Here is a 20,534-nt window from a genome sequence, read left to right as displayed (position 1 = left end):
TATTGCTTTCACCAAAATTATCAGGATTAAGAGCAATAAGAATATTAGCCCTGATATCTAGGACTATGGATATGAGTAAAAGCAGCAGAAAGAATATGCAAAGGATCCTATTGTGTTGTATACGCTCTCCACAAACTCTGCCTGCCTAACTCCTGCTATCACCAGGATTAATATTCAGTAGCATTAGTCCTTAGAAAGACTGTTACTGTAGATTTGTAATGCTGTGGAATACCTCACTAAAACAACCGTCAATTCTCTCCCTAGCTCAGCAGCACCTCTCCCTACACTGTCTGATTCCGGAGTGACTGTGGCGAGCATGGCGGCGCCAGGTCTTATGTAGACCCAATGACGCTATGCGGCCAGCCAATCACTGTAATGCCACAACCAACATGGCTGAGGCATTACCGTGACTGGCAGGCAATCTCTGCAAGTTAATTGGCTGTCTAAATGTCTGAACAGCACCAAACATGCAGGGCGAGGACTCAGGCTCCCGCCCGAGCATTCCAAATTTGCTCACCGAGTACCAAGCATCTCGAGCACTGAGATGCTCGGGCGAGTACCAAATCACTAATCAACCTTACTTTCATGTTTTGATTCTAAAAAAAATTCTATGGAATTCAGTGTTGGCAAAATTTTAGAAATTGTTCTTGTGTTGAGTGAGATATTAAATAAAATTTATCAAAAGGGGTGTACTCATTTATGCTGAGCAATGTTTATTAAAATTGATGAAACACAGAGAACATAATTACAGTTTCTTTCCTGTTTGACTACTCATGTTTTACAAGATATGATTTATGTATAAAAGTTTTCCCACATTCTGAACATGAATACGGCTTCTCTCCTGTGTGACTTCTCTCGTGGCTCAAAAGACTTGATTTTTTTTTAAAAGCATTTCTCAAAGTCAACATGAATACGGCTTCTCTCCTGTGTGAATTCTCTGATGCATAAAAAGTTTTGATTCATCTCTAAAGCTTTTTCCACATTGTAAACAAGAAAACGGTTTCTCCCCGGTGTGAATTCTTTGATGCCTAACAAGATCTGATTTACTTCTAGAACATTTCCCACATTCTGAACACGAATATGGCTTCTCTCCTGTGTGAATTTTATGATGTTTAACAAGATCTGATTTACTTCTAGAACATTTCCCACATTCTGAACACGAATATGGCTTCTCTCCTGTGTGAGTTCTCTGATGTTTAATAAGATCTGATTTACTTCTAGAACATTTCCCACATTCTGAACACGAATATGGCTTCTCTCCTGTGTGAGTTCGCAGATGTTTAATAAGATTCCCTTTGACTGTAAAGCATTTCCCACATTCTGAACATGAATATGGCTTCTCTCCTGTATGGATTCTCTGATGTGTAACAAGATGTGATTTATTTGTAAAGCACCTTCCACATACTAAACATGAAAAAGGCTTTTCTCCTGTGTGAATTCTTTGATGTTTAACAAGCACTGAATTATCTATAAAACATTTCTCACATTCTGAACATGAATATGGCTTCTCTCCTGTGTGAATTCTCTGATGTGTAATAAGACTCCTTTTATCTGTAAACCATTTCCCACATTCTGAACATGCATACGGCTTCTCTCCTGTGTGGATTTTCTGATGTCTAACAAGATGTGATTTATTTGTAAAGCACCTTCCACATACTAAACATGAAAAAGGCTTCACTCCTGTGTGAATTCTTTGATGTTTAACAAGCACTGAATTGTCTATAAAACATTTCCGACATTCTGAACATGAATATGACTTCTCTCCTGTATGAATTTTCTGATGTTTAATAAGATTCCCTTTATGTCTAAAGCAATTCCCACATTCTGAACATGAATATGGCTTCTCTCCTGTGTGAATTTTATGATGTCTAATAAGGCTCCCTTTATCGATGAAGGACTTCCCACATTCTGAACATGAATATGGCTTCTCTCCTGTGTGGATTTTCTGATGTGCAACAAGCTGTGATTTATCTGGAAAGCACCTTCCACACTGTAAACATGAAAAAGGCTTTTCTCCTGTGTGAATTCTTTGATGTTTAACAAGCACTGAATTATCTATAAAACATCTCCCACATTCTGAACATGAATACGGCTTCTCTCCTGTGTGAATTTTCTGATGTTTTGTAAAACTCCCTTTATCTGTGAAGGACTTCTCACATTCTGAACATGAATACGGCTTCTCACCTGTGTGAATTTTCTGATGTTTTATAAGACTCCCTTTATCTGTGAAGGACTTCCCACATTCCGAACATGAAAATGGCTTTTCTCCTGTGTGAATTCTCTCATGTATAACAAATTTTGATTTACTTGTAAAGCATTTCCCACATTCTGAACAGGAGTATGGCTCTTCTCCTTTGTGTTTTCTTTGTATTAAACAATCTGAGCTTTTAGTAAGTTGCTTGTCACACTGAAATCTTGTATCTGTGTCACCTGGAATTGTGGTAACAATGTGAGATTGCTCAGGAGATGATTCCTCATGATTAGGAGGATTATAAGAAGGTGAAGTGCTGTGAAGTCCAGGAGGTGCAGGAAGGGTGATGAGGTTTCCTCCATTAGAGTGCTTCCTGATATCTTCTTTTTTACAATTTAGTGATAAACCGTTATTCTCACAAGGATTTCCTGTAAGGAGGAAAGATAGATTTGTTTTAAAGAAAAAAATCATATCCAAAGAGATTTCTAAATGTATTTTATGGAGCTCACAATGAAGACCCTCGTCAGTGAAAGTACCGGTAATAAGGAAGACAACTACATGCCATAACATTAACACAATGACGGGTAAAGTGAAGGCGGCCCTACATCCAGGAGCAGTCGAGCTCCGGCCACCGTAATCAGGTCCACAGCATGTATAAGAGCATAATAGGAAACCTTAGAAGACTGCAATAGTGCTGAAGGTACATTAACCCCTAAAGGACCAAGATACTTTGCTCGTTATGTGGGTTAATGACCAGGCCTCATTTTACAATTCTGACCAGCATCACTTTATGTGGTAATTCAACGTATCCCACTGATTCTGAGACTGTTTCTTTCGTGACAGATTGCACTTTATGTTAGTGGTAAATTTTGGTCGTTATTATTTGCCTTTAATTATGAAAATATAAAAAAAAATTGGCAAATTTTTTTTGAGTATTTTGCAATTTTCAACCTTTGAATTTTTATGCCCTTAAACCAGCGAGTTATATCACACAAAATAGTTAATAAATAACATTTTCCACATGTCTACTTTACATCAGCATCATTGATGAAACTTGTTAGGAAGTTAGAAGGGTTAAAAGTTTATCATTTCTCATTTTTTCCAACAAAATTTACAAAACTATATTTTTTAGGGAAAACATCACATTTAAAGTGACTGAGGGTCCTGTGATAGAAAATACCCAAAAGTGACACCATTTTAAAAACTGCACCCCTCACAGTCCTCAAAACCACATTCAAGAAGTTTATTAACCCTTTAGGGGCTTCACAGGAATTAAAGCAATGTGGAAGGGAAAAGTATTTCCACAATAATGTTATTTTAGCTCCAAATTTTTAATTTTCAGAAAGGTAGCAGGAGAAAATGGACCATAACATTTGTTGTACACTTTCCCCTGAGTATGTCAATGCCCCATATGTGGAGGAAAACTACTGTTTGGGTGCACAGCAGGACTCAGAAGGGAGGGAGCGCCATTTGAAGTTTGGAGTACAAAAGTGGCTGATGTAGATAGCGGACGCCATATCGCGTTTGGAGAGTCCTTGATGTGCCTAAACAGAAGGAACCTCACACAACTGACCCCATTTTGGAAACTAGACCCCTCAAGGAATTTATCTAAAATGTATGGGGAGCATTTTGAAACCACAGGTGCTTCACGGAATTTTAAGAAATTGGACCGTGAAAGTTAAAAAAAATAAATACATTTCCCCCAAAAATGTTATTTTGGCCACAAATTAATAATTTTCACAAATAAATTATCTAGGGGTGTAGTGAGCATTTTGACGCCATATGTGTTTCACAAAATGTTATACCATTGAACGGAGAAGACACAAAAGAATAGCTGGATAATTGGGGGTGATAGCTGGACAAGGCGGTTGGGTCGAGGGATGGCTTTTTGAGGATGGGCGTGATTGAGGCATTTTTGAAGGCAGCGGGGAAGGTACGAGAAGTTAGTGATAGGTTGAAGAGATGGGCTAGGGATGGGGTGAGTGTGGGGGTGAGGTTGGGGAGGAGGTGGGAAGGGATGGGGTTGAGTGCACATGTGGTGAGGTGTGATTTGGAGAGGAGATGAGTAAGGTCTCTTTCCGTGATATTGGGAAGGGAGGTTATAGAGGTAGGGAAATGGTGTGGAAAACAAAGGGATTGTGGTAGTTGGGCAGTAAAGACTTGCCGTGTTTGGTCAATCTTGTTTTTGAAGTGTGTGGCAAACTCCTCAGCAGAGAAGACGGAGGTCGGAGGGGGAAGTGGAGGGCAGAGGAGAGAGTTAAAAGTGTTGAATAACTGTTTGGGGTTGTAGGACAGGGAAAATATGAGGGTTGTGAAGTAGGCCTGTTTAGCAGAGGTGAGTGCTGATTTGAATGTGAGTGTTGCTTGTTTGAATGCAGTGAAGTCATCTTGAAAATGTGTTTTCTTTCAACGCCGCTCTGCTACCCTGGATGCTTGATTGGAGCTGTTTAGTGAGGTTTTTATGCCAGGGTTGCCTATTGACTCGTCGTGCTCTGCCATGCATAAGAGGGGCAACCGAGTCAATAGCTGATGCGAGAGTGGCATTGTAGAAAGCAGTGGCGCTGTTTGTGTTGTGGAGTGAAGATATGGATGTCAGTGGTAGAATAGAGTCAGAGAGAGTGTGAGTGTCTAGATGTACAAGGTTTCTGAGGGGGTGTGCTAGTTGCTGGACATGGGTGACAGATGACCAGGACAGGGATGAGAAAGTGAGTAGATGGTGGTCAGATAGGGGAAGGGGGGAAGTTGTGAGGTTAGATAAGCAGCAGAGTCGGGTGAAGATCAGGTCTAGTGTGTGTCCGTCTGTGTGGGTGGCTGAGGAGGACCACTGAGTAAGTCCAAAGGATGAAGTAAGTGACAGGAATTTGGATGCTGTTGACTGGCAAGTGTCAGTGGGGATGTTGAAATCGCCCATGATGATTGTAGGAATGTCAGCAGAGAGAAAGTAAAGAAGACAGGTGGCGAATTGGTCAATAAAGGCAGTGATCGGGCCCGGAGGTCGGTATATCACAGCCACTTGGAGGTTGGAGGGAGAGTAGATAAGGACAGAGTGGACTTCAAAAGAAGGGAGAATAAGGGAGGGTAGAGGGGGAGTAGGGCCAAAGGTGCAGATGTTAGAAAGGAGAAGACCCACTCCTCCACCATGTCTGTCACCAGGGCAAGGAGTGCGGGTGAAGTGCAAGCCATCGTAACACAGCGCAGCAGGGGAGGCAGTGTCGGAAGGTGTCAGGTAGAGGGGGAATAGGGCCAAAGGTGCAGTTGTTAGAAAGGAGAAGACCCACTCCTCCACCATGTCTGTCACCAGGGCGAGGAGTGCGGGTGAAGTGGAGGCCACCGTAACACAGCGCAGCAGGGGAGGCAGTGTCGGAAGGTGTCAGCCATGTCTCTGTGATGCCCAGGAAGGAGAGACTGCGAAAGGTAAAGAGGTCGTGGACAAAATGGAGCTTGTTGCAGACAGAGCGGGCATTCCAGGGTGCTCCAGAGAGAGGGAGCATGGGGGTGGGCATCATGGGCACGGGTTTTACATAGGAGAGGTTGTGGTAGTTTGCAGTTGGTTTGAAGCGATAGGTGGGGGAATTGGTGGAAGGTGCAAGCTGTGGGGGTCCAGGATTGGGAGATATGTCGCCAGCAGTAAGGAAAGGGAGAGAAAGGGAGAGCAGGTGGGAGAAGGAGAGTGTCCGGCTTGTGTTATGTTTTGGTAGGATAGACCTGAGGTTGAGGAGCAGGTCTGTAGATGAGGTCAGGTGGGGAGGTAAGAGGGAAGGAGAGATGATGATTTGGTTAGAGGGTGCTGGGGTTTGGGGATAGCGAAGCACAGTGAGGATTAGTGGGGCAAAAACAGTAAGGGTGTATGTTAGCATAATGAATGTTAAGTGTGAATGAGAAAGAGAATCTAAGTACAATTAGTAAATAGTTATTCGTACATTCTGGTCACTTCTGGCAGATTTCATTTTTAGACCCTTAAAAAGGGACCCTTTAGAAACTAGACCCGTCTGTGCCAGACTTGGCTCACTTGATTTATGGAGTTCTGAACAGCACATGAGATGGCTTAGGTGTGCAGGAGCCGCAGGAAGACTGCTCACAAAAGCATGGGTGGAGTGGGGGAGTAATTAGGACACAGAGGCTAAATGTATTCAGGAAACAGACAGTCAGGGACCAGTGTGTATTGGGATCAAAGATTGAGGTGATGAACGTGCACATGGGATCAAACATACCAAGGACAGATAGAATGAAATTAGCAGGGATCAGTGGATACACAGCAGATATTGGATGCAGGGAACACACCGGGAGACAGATACATACAGCTTGGAAAAGACGGTCAGATATGCAGCGTGGGGCAGCATATAGCGAGCGCTACTTGACTCTTGGAGAAAAATTTTTTTTAGAATAGTTTGCGGACTCCATATATGGAGCCCCTAAGTGCAGAAGAGCAGAATCCCCCCTCAAGGGATCCCGTCTTGGAAATTACACCTATCTGGGAATTTATCTACAGGAGTAGTGATGAATTTGACTCCATCGATGTTTTTCAGAAACGAGCAGCAATGGATGTTGCAAAGTGAAAATGCATATATTCCATTATAGTGCCTGTGAAGACCCGCGGTCTTCCATGGGTGAAATGCTCCTCAGACAACACAGGATGAGGATAAAACACCGTGGCAATACTTTACTGAACCACAAAGAGGACAATAAACACACAGAACAGTCCCAGCAAATACCTAAGATGGTACAACATTACACAGTCTCACCCTTCCTTCTCCGCCCAAATGGGATGGAACAGCTGCGAGTTTGGAAACTTCCATGGCCGACTACCTCAACCAGTGGCTTCCTGGTTCTGGTGGCTCCCCACAGAGACAAGGTAGCGGTAAGCTTAGGAAGCTAGTAGTCCGTCAAGGTACAAGGCCAGGTGACCCGAGGGTCCCACCCTGGCTTTTCCGAGAGTTTCCATGGGGCCAGATGACCGGTGGGTCACAATCTGGCTTCTTTGAATGTCTCCATGGGTTCCAGGCGACAGGTGGGTCCCTCCCGGCAACTCCAAACAACATATCCATGGGGCCAAGTGACTTCATCGTCCCAACCTGGTCTCCCCAAATGTATCCTTGTTCTCTGATGGCAATAGAGCAGAGATCCGTATCTTTCCAGTCAGGGCTGATACCCTTATGCTGGAGTCATGTAGAATCCAAATCTGTGTCTCTTTGAATGGAATTGCCATGCTACCCATCTACTGTCCTGAAGGATGTCTCTCATTCTCCTTTCTGATTCTCTGCTTCAAGACTAACTACTACAGAAGCACATGTCCCTTAAAAATAGCTACAGTTGTCTGTGCAATTACACATTCACAGGTAAGGTGTTAGGGAGGGCATTGTTTGAGCTAATCAATTTACATAGTTGGTCTTGTAAATAAACATCTAGTTGCCTTTTAGTGCAACATGTCTTTAGCAGAGTAAACATCCTTGTTTCCAAAAAAATAGAAGTTAATATTCAGGGTAATACAAATACTGGTCTGTTCTTATTGACCAGGCACATAAATACACAAACATTTACAAAGTCAACACCAAGATAATAGTGTATTCATTTATTTATTTTACTCACTTATATAGTTCCATTAATTCCACAGCGCTTTACAGACATTATGGGCACTGTCCCCATTGGGGCTCGTAATGTAAATTCCCTATCAGGATGTCTTTGGAATGTGGGAGGAAACCAGAGAACCTGGAGGAAACCCAAGCAAACACAGGGAAAACATACAAACTCTTTGCAGATGTTGTCCTTGGTGGGAATTGAACCCAGGGCCCCAGCGCTGCAAGGCTGCAGTGCTAACCACTGAGCCACTGTGACTTAACAAATCTAATCGTCTGGCTAATTAAAATTTTAAGCTGTATCGTCACAGCGCCCATACAATGTAGTGCCCAGTACACAGTAGCGCCCGGTATATTGCAGTGCCTAGTACATTATGCTCAGCTTGTGCTTCTGGAGACACGCACCCTGTAAATTAAGTGGGCTCTCCTTGCTACAATAATGCCAAACATGAGGATGCTAAGGCTGCATGCACACGATGTGTTTTTCATGCGTTTCCGCTACGGAATTTCCGCAGCGGAAACGCATCAAAAACGCATGGTAATCCGCACCCCATGGTCCCCAATGGCATTCCGCAATGTCAATGCACATGCTGCGGATTTTTCCGCAGCGTTTCTGCAGCGCTCATAAATCCGCAACATGTTCATTAATTTTTCGGAAGCGCCGCCATTGACTTGCATTGAGACGCATAGAATCCGTGTCTGTACATTTGTACAAGCAGATAATATGCGTTTCAATGTGCGGATGGTACCCAGTTCTGGAGGAGAGAAGACTCTCATCCAGACCTGGGTACCAATGTACCTGTAAAAAAAAGAATAAAATAATAAATAAAGTTATATTCACCTGTCCGGCGGCCCCTGCAGCGCTTCTCCTTCCAGGACCTGAGATGACGTCGCGGTCATGTGACCGCAGGCTGTCTCGCGAGATGCCGGCAACCAGGAAGGAACCAGGAAGGAGCGCAACAGCACACACGGCGGCATCGGGGGTGAGTATAGCTTTATTTTTTTATTTTTAAGGTCACACTGTATAAATCCATGCCGTTTGCATGGATTTATACAGTGTGACCTAGTTGTCAAGCACTTTCCAAGTGATGCTATCGCCTGGAAAGTGCTTGTCAGTCCGCATACAGAAACACATGCGTTAACGCACGTGGGTACGCATGTGAATCCGCATGTATTCCGCATGTATTCTGCAGGAAAAACGCATGCACAATCTGCATGCGTTTTTTCTGCCAGGGAGATGCAGAAATGCTGCAGAATTTTTCTGCTTCATTTCTGCATCGTGGGCACATAGCCTTACTTGTGGTTTAAGCGTTCTGTGGGACACAGGAGGAGAGGATATTTAAATGAGCAGATTTTGCTGGATTTCATTAGGTGGGAGCCACGTCACATAATGTGGACACCCTATGTTTTTGTTAATATGATGAACCAGAGTGGGGACTTGTTTTTCGTGGGTTGAGTATAAGCTTTTATTGGTGGCATTCTGGGGTACAGAACATTTTAGATCACATTTATCCTGCGCTCTACGCAGAGCATTTACATCGGGGTTTCCATCTAAATCTACAAAATACGTGATTCAGATGACACCCCCAAGGGATCCATTCACTATAATGTGGCAGCAGAGTTACTCTGGACACGGTCAGGCCTCTGTTCAGCTGTGTCCATCTTTTCAGAGATGCACAAAACTGTGCTAACGGCTCTTTTACGCACGCTGAAAAAGACGGAGAATGCCAAATCCAGGTCAGACGGGGTCCACAATGTCTCCATCTGCCTCATTACAGGGAATCTTCTGCAAAAGGTTCTGTCTGGATCACAAGGTCAGTCATTTATATGGTAGCACGGGACTTGTGTAACAAAAATATGGAAGTAATATTAGAAGTCATATAATTAGGAAAATTAAGAATTTGATTCCTAAATCATCAAAAACAGGTGTGGAGGCGGCCCCGTTAGTCATCGGTGCACAGCCGGACTCTACAGGAGCAGCCGCGTCATCACCGGACTCTTCTGCTGTGATGTGGACAACGGATAAAGCTTCACTGCACCGGAGACTTCACACGATATCACACACCGGTCATTATTACATACCTGTGGAAACATCTACAGGAATCTCCTCCTTCCCGTCACTCACACACGGCTGATCCCTCCTCGTCATCGCTTCTTCTTCTGTCTCGTCCTTCACTTTATTCTTAGTCGGATCTTCCTCCTGATATATCAGATGTAACAATCAGCGCAATACAAGAAACCACCAAAATCTGTGACATCTATGACCTCGATCAGAAATGTCCCCCATATACAGATCCGGTACAGGGCTCAGCTCCATCTACCTGATGACCCTCCGGGACACTGTGATTCTCTTCTGGACAGTCCTGGGGATACAGAGGACGGGGACATCTCTCTGGTGGATTTCTCCTCCTGGATCCATCTGTGGAGACACAGAGACTGAATACATGACCTGCCGTGTATCTGTCTATATATGAGACTCGTCTCTCAGAACCAGTAACTCTATGTTTATGTATCAGGGAATAAATTACATTGTTGCGGTCCTCACCACCGGTACCGAGGTCCCAGCACATTGTGGGCCTCAAGTACGAAGTGATAATCAGCGAGACCAAAGCCTAATGCTCTCTGCTCTGCACTCGGAGGATGAGGACCCTGAGGAGAGAGACAGAGAAGACCCTCGTCAGTCAGATGAAGGAGCCGTACTAAGAAACACAACTTCGCCAAGATTCATCTCCACCAGGGATGGAACCAGAGGAGCTGGAGAAAGCTCCACATTTCCATCCATCGGTTTCTTCTCTCATAATTCACTGTATGGAGATTGGGGGAAGGACGGTGACCATTTACCAGTGATTGTATTTTGAGAGCCAAAAAGACACGAGTTAATGCGTTTTTATTCCTTTTTAAATAGACATAAATCTCCGCATCCACCTCGATAGAAACAATAAAATAGGCAGCAAGTGCTAAAAAGTTCTGCATTTGTCTCTGAAGGAGGAAAAAAGGGCACATGTACGACTGACAGATGAAGTCACAGAACCCGGAAGGACGGTGTTGTGGGGAGCACCCGGTACACAGCGGTTAGTGCCCATCAATGTGTAGAAAGGACAACTAGAGAGCAGGCACCGGGGTCATGGGTGCTTACTGATGCACACGGGGAGCCAAGGAGAGATTGTCTGGTCCGATGCCACAGAATCTTTTTAACCCGAAAAATATATTCAAAAAACAAAAAAACAGAAGTTTGGCATCGCTGTACCTGTTCTGACCTGGAAAATCGCCAAAAGGTCGTTCTTACCGCCCAATAAATGCAGAGAAACAAAAAACAAAATATAAATGTGGAATTGCGTTTTTTTTTTTCACTAACTGTCTCACCTCAGCTGGATTTTTTTTTCTGATTTCAGCACATTATATGGTAAAATGCACAATTTGTGCTGCAAAAAAAACACAGAAGACGTCAAACATCTGTGGATAGAAAATAGAAATGTTCTGGCTGATGGAAGGAGAGGAAAAAAAAATGAAAAAGAAATGGAAATTTTCCCCAACAGGATGGGGTTGAAACATTGATATTGACTCCTAGGATTGCTGCCTCCTGTAGGTGGCGCTAGAGACCCCGTTCTCTGCATATCTTATTTCCCATGGGGCATTGCATGGCCTATAACTCTCCGTACTCAGAATCGCCGCTCTCCTCCATGAGACACATTTCCCCCTATAGAGAGGAGTGCGCGGTGATCCGACCTTCTCCTCCAGAAGAAACATTCCCCCTATAGAGAGGAGTGCGCGGTGGTCCGACCTTCTCCTCCAGTGCGGAAAGTTCTGTGCTTTTCCGCCTGCAGAGCGAGTGGTGAATAGACGCGGGGGCCGAGAACTGCTGGAGCCTCCATGTCCGGCTCTGGGGGGTGATCGGCTCCACCACGCTCCATCTTCATGTCAGGACTCGTGTTTCGGGGTCTGAGGGACAGTCCGGTGCCGATATTTATCCAAGACTTTGTGCTCAGTACGGAGAAAGTGATTTGTCACAAAGAAGAAGAATGAACGGAGGAGACCAAGGAAGATCACACAAGTGTCAGCCAAGAGGGAAGAGCCGGACGCCCGACCACGACTGATGACGACATTGAGCCTGCACCGATTCTGAGGGACGGACGAGCGACAGCGGATTAGGGGGAAAATCATCAGTAAATTAACCCCGACTCTGCTGAGTAACAATCCACGACAGACTCAGGTACCGAAAGATCTCACAGGAGAGAACGGACAGAAGCGCTGGGACATCTGCAGACAAAATGTGACCGATGCTCTAAGGAAGGGGAAAGATTCTGAAAGAAGCCGCCGAGGACGAAGACTCAAGACTGATGAAGACGACAGCGGAGAAACCGCGACTCATAGATCAGAAGAGAATAATCAGGGAATGAAAGCTGTGAGAAAATGTAGAGAAAACCAGAGCAAGTCTGGAGAAAAATCATCTATTATAGGAGGAGGCCGAGAGACGTCATCACATCCAACGGAGCCAACAAGAGTCTCCTCTCACCTGGTGATGTCAGAGGCCGGAGCTCCTCCATCATCACCTCCTGGTACCGATCCTGGTGTCCTTCTAGATACTCCCACTCCTCCATGGAGAGATAGACAGCGACGTCCTGACACCTTATAGGAACCTGACAACAACGACACCGTCATCACCCAGAATCCTCCAGTGCTGTCCTGTATAATGTCCCAGCAGTCACCTCTCCGCTCAGTAGCTCAATCATCTTATTGCTGAGCTCTAGGATCTTCTTCCTCTTCCTCTCATGTATTGGGGGGTGCGGGGGAGGCTCTGTGATGGGACCCGGGCTCCGCCCTCCTGACTCTTGGAGATGGATGATGGGAGTCACACCCTCCCCCGGTGTCTTCCTCACTATTGTGTAATCCTGTGTATGGAGAGAGACACTTAGGGAGAAGAATTCCTTCCCGACTCCAGATCTGACAATCAGTAGAAATCCCGGGATCAATAACCGTCTCCAGTAATCTGGGGCCATAACCGGGAATATTATTACACTCAGGACAGACATCCAGGCCCCTCTACAGCTCTTATAGGGAATCCCCATGACAACTCCTCCTGGCAGAGAGCTGCACACAATCACTGCTCTTACAGTAAAGAATCCTTCTCTTCCTCTTCTGGATTTCCTCTTCCTGATGTCGGACTTGTTACATAACACAATAAAGCTGATAGAAATGTAGAGGAGTTACCTCTCCGCTCAGCAGGGAGATGATCTCCAGGGTGAAGTGTAATAATCTTCTGGTGGTCTCGTCCTCGTCCATCCTCGGGGTCATTCAGGAGAAGGAGGGATGAACACTGGATCAGCTGGAGGGATCTCGTCCTGCCGGCGTCTTCATGATAAAGGAGAAGATGGAGATCACAGGGGACGATATAACGACAATCACTGAATTCTGCCCCAAATATCCAACATTTATCAGGAAGAAACAATATAATTAAATTTACAATTGGCGCTGGTAGGCTGGTCACTATAACAGCTGCGAATTAGGGACAAAAAAACATTATTTGTCAAAATAAAGGTAAGTTACGGATAGAGAGTAATTAATTGATTCGCGCTAAAATAGTGTGAAGGACTTGGAGCGAGTAGATAAAAAGTAATTTTTTATTTGATTAAATTTTCCATTAAAATTGTTAATACTCATAAAATAATGTTCATATTAGTACAATATTATAAAAAGATATAACATGATCGCTTAAAACTGGCGTATAGATTAGATAACCCAGTGGGCTCCAGAGTGGAAAACCTGTAAGGAAATAGGAGAATTGATTTGTTAGGCCCAGTTGAGAGGTATTAGTCCTACGGTAATTAAATCCACATATACCTGGTTCGATGGTACGTAGAATACCGAGTCGGTAGATGAAGAGCCCCTGATTCGTTTTAAGTAGGAACTGGACTATCATAGAATCATAGAATGGTAGAGTTGGAAGGGATCTCCTGGGTCATCTGGTCCAACCCCCTGCTCAAAGCAGGATTCACTAAATCATCTCAGACAGATGTTTGTCCAGCCTCTGTTTGAAGACGTCCATTGAAGGGGAACTCACCACCTCTCGTGGCAGCCTGTTCCACTCATTAATCACCCTAACTGTCAAAAAGTTTTTTCTAATATCTAATTTGTGTCTCCTCCCATTTAGTTTCATCCCATTGCTTCTAGTCTTTCCTTGTGCAAATGAGAATAAAGATGATCCTTCTACAATGTGACAGCCCTTGAGATATTTGTAGACAGCTATTAAGTCTCCTCTCAGTCTTCTTTTTTGCAAGCTAAACATTCCCAAATCCTGCAACCGTTCCTCATAGGACATGGTTTGCAGACCAGTCACCATTCTGGTCGCTCTTCTCTGAACTTGCTCCAGTTTGTCTATGTCTTTTTTAAAATGTGGTGCCCAAAACTGTACACAGTATTCCAGATGAGGTCTGACCAAAGAGGAGTAAATACCGATAATGACTTCACGTGATCTAGACTGTATGCTTCTGTTAATACATCCCAGAATTGTATTTGCCTTTTTTGCTGCTGCATCACACTGTTGACTCATGTTCAGTCTATGATCTATTAGTATACCTAAGTATTTTTCACATGTACTGTTGCTTAGCTCTATTCCTCCCATTCTGTATATGCTTTTTTCATTTTTATTGCCCAGATGCCCAGACTATAAAGAAATCAAGGTATATATGAGTTAGTCGAAGTAATAGGGATTTAAGAAAACCGCCAGAGAAAAGGAGTACCTTTTATATGATTATTCCGGTGCTGAGGTAGTTTTTAGTGTAGGATGTAGTTTACACGGACTAATAGATGACACCCTGCATGCGTGTAGTAGTTCTGCCTTAAAATTCTTATAGGGTCCAGGAATATGTCGTCCCTAAATCCAGCTCGATCAGAGCAAATGAGCTGCCGCATCATCCGGACCACGTGTGTGTCACGTGCTGCCACGTCACACAGGTCCTGGCAGACTCTCACTCAGTAGTGCACACACTAAAGCGGAAGTACGCGAGTAGCGGCAGTCACCGGCCGGGACACCGCTCTCGCACCGGCGCCCAGACACTCGGTCTCCCCTGCAACGTGAGTACACTTGGATTTCCAAACAAAATATCCTTGGACCCTATGGCAACATCAGGCAACAATACCAACTAAGCACCTAACTTACCATACACGGGGTCCTTAGGACTGTAGATTGGCACCTTTTGATCCAAAAAAGCTATAGGCATATTTAATAATAATTGATTCATCAGCCAAAAGAAGAACCTCTCATGATATTCCTGGACCCTATAAGAATTTTAAGGCAGAACTACTACACGCATGCAGTGTGTCATCTATTAGTTCGTGTAAACTACATCCTACACTAAAAACTACCTCAGCACCGGAATAATCATATAAAAGGTACTCCTTTTCTCTGGCGGTTTTCTTAAATCCCTATTACTTCGAGTAACTCCTATATACCTTGATTTCTTTATAGTCCAGTTACTACTTAAAACGAATCAGGGGCTCTTCATCTACCGACTCGGTATTCTACGTACCATCGAACCAGGTATATGTGGATTTAATTACCGTAGGACTAATACCTCTCAACCGGGCCTAACAAATCAATTCTCCTATTTCCTTACAGGTTTTCCACTCTGGAGCCCACTGGGTTATCTAATCTATACGCCAGTTTTAAGCGATCATGTTATATCTTTTTATAATATTGTACTAATATGAACATTATTTTATGAGTATTAACAATTTTAATGGAAAATTGAATCAAATAAAAAATTACTTTTTATCTACTCGCTCCAAGTCCTTCACATTATTTTAGTGCGAATCAATTAATTACTCTCTATCCGTAATTTATCAGGAAGAACCTGGAGGAAAAGCCACAAACTCCACCGCGGCCTCCTCAGAGGATCTGACCGCTCATTATCAGCCTCGTAGGAGGACGGTCACCGTGGTAACTACAGCGCCAGCAGAGGACGGTCACCGTGGTAACCACACCGCCAGCGGAGATGGGTCACCGTGGTAAGTACACCTCTAGCGGAGGACGGTCACCGTGGTAACTACACCTCCAGTGGAGGACGGTCACCGTGGTAACCACACCGGTAGCGGAGGACGGTCACCGTGGTAACCACACCGGTAGCGGAGGACGGTCACCGTGGTAACTACACCTCCAGCGGGGGACAGTCACCGTGGTAACTACACTTCCAGCGGGGGACGGCCATCGTGGTAACTACACCGCCAGCGGAGGACGGTCACCGTGGTAACTCCACCTCCAGCGGGGGCGGTCACCATGGTAACTCCACCTCCAGCGGAGGACGGTCACCGTGGTAACTCCACCTCCAGCGGAGGACGGTCACCGTGGTAACTCCACCTCCAGCGGAGGACGGTCACCGTGGTAACTCCACCTCCAGCGGAGGACGGTCACCGTGGTAACTCCACCTCCAGCAGAGGACGGTCACCGTGGTAACTCCACCTCCAGCGGAGGACGGTCACCGTGGTAACTCCACCTCCAGCGGAGGACGGTCACCGTGGTAACTCCACCTCCAGCGGAGGACGGTCACCGTGGTAACTACACCTCCAGCGGAGGACGGTCACCGTGGTAACGATACCTCCAGCGGAGGACGGTCACCGTGGTAACTATAGCGCCAGCGGAGGACGGTCACCGTGGTAACTACACCTCCAGCGGAGGACGGTCACCGTGGTAACTCCACCTCCAGCAGGGACGGTCACCGTGGTAACTCCACCTCCAGCGGGGGACGGTCACCGTGGTAACTCCACCTCCAGCGGGGGATGGTCACCGTGGTAACTCCACCTCCAGCGGGGGACGGTCACCGTGGTACTATACCTCCAGCGGAGGACGGTCACCGTGGTAACTACACCTCCAGCGGAGGACGGTCACCGTGGTAACTACACCTCCAGCGGAGGACGGTCACCGTGGTAACTCCACCTCCAGCAGGGAAGGTCACCGTGGTAACTCCACCTCCAGCGGGGGACGGTCACCGTGGTAACTCCACCTCCAGCGGAGGACGGTCACCATGGTAACTCCACCTCCAGCGGGGGTCGGTCACCGTGGTAACTCCACCTCCAGCGGGGGCGGTCACCGTGGTAACTCCACCTCCAGCGGAGGACGGTCACCGTGGTAACTACACCGCCAGCGGAGGACGGTCACCGTGGTAACTCCACCTCCAGCGGGGGCGGTCACCGAGGTAACTCCACCTCCAGCGGAGGACGGTCACCGTGGTAACTACACCTCCAGCGGAGGACGGTCACCGTGGTAACTCCACCTCCAGCGAAGGACGGTCACCGTGGTAACTACACCTCCAGCGGAGGACGGTCACCGTGGTAACGATACCTCCAGCGGAGGACGGTCACCGTGGTAACTATAGCGCCAGCGGAGGACGGTCACCGTGGTAACTACACCTCCAGCGGAGGACGGTCACCGTGGTAACTCCACCTCCAGCAGGGACGGTCACCGTGGTAACTCCACCTCCAGCGGGGGACGGTCACCGTGGTAACTCCACCTCCAGCGGGGGACGGTCACCGTGGTAACTCCACCTCCAGCGGAGGACGGTCACCATGGTACTATACCTCCAGCGGAGGACGGTCACCGTGGTAACTACACCTCCAGCGGAGGACGGTCACCGTGGTAACTACACCTCCAGCGGAGGACGGTCACCGTGGTAACTCCACCTCCAGCAGGGACGGTCACCGTGGTAACTTCACCTCCAGCGGGGGACGGTCACCGTGGTAACTCCACCTCCAGCAGGGACGGTCACCGTGGTAACTTCACCTCCAGCGGGGGACGGTCACCGTGGTAACTCCACCTCCAGCGGAGGACGGTCACCGTGGTAACTCCACCTCCAGCGGGGGTCGGTCACCGTGGTAACTCCACCTCCAGCGGGGGTCGGTCACAGTGGTAACTCCACCTCCAGCGGGGGCGGTCACCGTGGTAACTCCACCTCCAGCGGGGGACGGTCACCGTGGTAACTCCACCTCCAGCGGGGGACGGTCACCGTGGTAACTCCACCTCCAGCGGGGGACGGTCACCGTGGTAACTCCACCTCCAGCGGAGGACGGTCACCGTGGTAACTACACCTCCAGCGGAGGACGGTCACCGTGGTAACTACACCTCCAGCGGAGGACGGTCACCGTGGTAACTACACCTCCAGCGGAGGACGGTCACCGTGGTAACTCCACCTCCAGCAGGGACGGTCACCGTGGTAACTCCACCTCCAGCGGGGGACGGTCACCGTGGTAACTCCACCTCCAGCGGGGGACGGTCACCGTGGTAACTCCACCTCCAGCGGAGGACGGTCACCGTGGTAACTCCACCTCCAGCGGGGGAAGGTCACCGTGGTAACTCCACCTCCAGCGGGGGCGGTCACCGTGGTAACTCCACCTCCAGCGGAGGACGGTCACCGTGGTAACTCCACCTCCAGCGGGGGCGGTCACCGTGGTAACTCCACCTCCAGCGGAGGACGGTCACCGTGGTAACTCCACCTCCAGCGGGGGCGGTCACCGTGGTAACTCCACCTCCAGCGGGGGACGGTCACCGTGGTAACTCCACCTCCAGCGGAGGACGGTCACCGTGGTAACTACACCTCCAGCGGAGGACGGTCACCGTGGTAACTACACCTCCAGCGGAGGACGGTCACCGTGGTAACTACACCTCCAGCGGAGGACGGTCACCGTGGTAACTCCACCTCCAGCAGGGACGGTCACCGTGGTAACTCCACCTCCAGCGGGGGACGGTCACCGTGGTAACTCCACCTCCAGCGGGGGACGGTCACCGTGGTAACTCCACCTCCAGCGGAGGACGGTCACCGTGGTAACTCCACCTCCAGCGGGGGAAGGTCACCGTGGTAACTCCACCTCCAGCGGGGGTGGTCACCGTGGTAACTCCACCTCCAGCGGAGGACGGTCACCGTGGTAACTCCACCTCCAGCGGGGGCGGTCACCGTGGTAACTCCACCTCCAGCGGAGGACGGTCACCGTGGTAACTCCACCTCCAGCGGGGGCGGTCACCGTGGTAACTCCACCTCCAGCGGGGGCGGTGAGGTGAGGAGGAGCCGCTGCACATCCCCCATACAACACTGAGGAGCCGCAGTCACATGGAGCAGGAGCCTCCACAGGAACAGCTCTGATCTCACCCCACACTCTCCTCTCACAGATTCACCACAAACCCTCCCTGTAATCTCACCGGAATGGCGGGAAGCGGAAACCTGCTGCTGGCTGATACCAGAGAGCAAGAGCTGCGCACAACCAGGACGGAGCTGCTGCACTGAGAGCTGGAGGACCTGTGGTGATGTCACCGCCATGTGATCAGGGGGCGGGGCTCAGGAGAGAAGTGGTGAAGGACCTGTGGTGACGTCACCGCCATGTGATCAGGGGGGCGGGGCTCAGGAGAGAAGTGGTGACGGACCTGTGGTGACGTCACCGCCATGTGATCAGGGGGGCGGGGCTCAGGAGAGAGGTGGTGAAGGACCTGTGGTGACGTCACCGCCATGTGATCGGGGGCGGAGTTCCAGAGAGTAGTGAAGGACCTGTGATAATGATGACGTCACCACAGCTCCTCCCCCTCAGTGCTGCAGACGCTTCATACTTCTCCTGGATCTCTGTTCTCTCTGTTATCAGCCATTATACAGAGACCTGCGCCCAGGAGACATTATATACAGAGCAGAGAACATTCCCCGCAGATTATATTCCTGGAGACAGAACAGGATCTGTGTGACGTCAGCACTGAGGGGATTCCAGGGGGAGACCAGAGGCCGAGAGACCGGATCCATCAGTGATCGGAGCCTTAGTTACAGGATCCATCGCTCGTGGTCGGTGTCGTCTTGTAGATGTGATCGGAGCCTTAGTTACAGGATCCATCGCTCGTGGTCGGTGACGTCTTGTAGATGTGATCGGAGCCTTAGTTACAGGATCCATCGGTCGTGGTCGGTGACGTCTTGTAGATGTGATCGGAGCCTTAGTTACAGGATCCATCGCTCGTGGTTGGTGACGTCTTGTAGATGTGATCGGAGCCTTAGTTACAGGATCCATCGCTCGTGGTTGGTGACGTCTTGTAGATGTGATTGGAGCCTTAGTTACAGGATCCATCGGTCGTGGTTGGTGACGTCTTGTAGATGTGATTGGAGCCTTAGTTACAGGATCCATCGGTCGTTGTTAGTGATGTCTTGTAGATGTGATCGGAGCCTTAGTTACAGGATCCATCGCTCGTGGTTGGTGACGTCTTGTAGATGTGATTGGAGCCTTAGTTACAGGATCCATCGGTCGTGGTTGGTGACGTCTTGTATATGTGATCGGAGCCTTAGTTGCAGGATCCATCGGTCGTGGTTGGTGACGTCTTGTAGATGTGATCGGAGCCTTAGTTGCAGGATCCATCGCTCGTGGTCGCTGACGTCTTGTAGATGTGATCGGAGCCTTAGTTACAGGATCCATCGCTCGTGGTCGGTGACGTCTTGTAGATGTGATCGGAGCTTTAGTTACAGGATCCATCGGTCGTGGTCGGTGACGTCTTGTAGATGTGATTGGAGCCTTATTTACAGGATCCATCGCTCGTGGTCTGTGACGTCTTGTAGATGTGATCGGAGCCTTAGTTACAGGATCCATCGGTCTTGGTCGGTGACGTCTTGTAGATGTGATCGGAGCCTTAGTTACAGGATCCATTTGTCGTGGTCGGTGACGTCTTGTAGATGTGATCGGAGCCTTAGTTACAGGATCCATAGGTCGTGGTCTGTGACGTCTTGTAGATGTGATCGGAGCCTTAGTTACAGGATCCATAG

The 20,534-nt window shown here is 47.9% G+C and overlaps 1 protein-coding gene across 1 annotated transcript; it reads right to left on the bottom strand.

Moving 5' to 3' along the window:
* Positions 1–752: 752 nt before the first annotated feature.
* Positions 753–19,075, bottom strand: LOC141220382 (uncharacterized). The gene is made up of 7 exons (XM_073666315.1): positions 18,947–19,075; positions 12,973–13,113; positions 12,471–12,653; positions 12,278–12,401; positions 10,086–10,183; positions 9,847–9,964; positions 753–2,619 (listed from the first exon to the last, which is right to left on the bottom strand). Exons 2-7 carry the CDS (start codon positions 13,054–13,056, stop codon positions 902–904), a joined length of 2,325 nt encoding a protein of 774 aa, XP_073522416.1. The 5' UTR covers positions 13,057–13,113; positions 18,947–19,075; the 3' UTR covers positions 753–901.
* Positions 19,076–20,534: the final 1,459 nt, after the last annotated feature.

The sequence above is a fragment of the Phyllobates terribilis genome, unplaced genomic scaffold (assembly GCF_046119375.1).
Source record: "Phyllobates terribilis strain yellow unplaced genomic scaffold, ASM4611937v1 Scaffold_291__1_contigs__length_2406647, whole genome shotgun sequence".
NCBI lineage: Eukaryota > Metazoa > Chordata > Amphibia > Anura > Dendrobatidae > Phyllobates > Phyllobates terribilis.
The sequence above is the reverse complement of the archived record's forward strand: the minus strand, read 5'-3'. Positions and strand labels throughout refer to the sequence as shown.

Excerpts from the sequence above, each read along its gene's own strand:
- LOC141220382 (XM_073666315.1), bottom strand. The coding sequence starts at position 13,056 with ATGACCCCGAGGATGGACGAGGACGAGACCACCAGAAGATTATTACAC. Across the intron at positions 12,402-12,470 it reads TTGAGCTACTGAGCGGAGAG|GTTCCTATAAGGTGTCAGGA; the intron begins GTGACTGCTGGG and ends CGTTGTTGTCAG. Across the intron at positions 9,965-10,085 it reads GTGTCCCGGAGGGTCATCAG|GAGGAAGATCCGACTAAGAA; the intron begins GTAGATGGAGCT and ends CTGATATATCAG.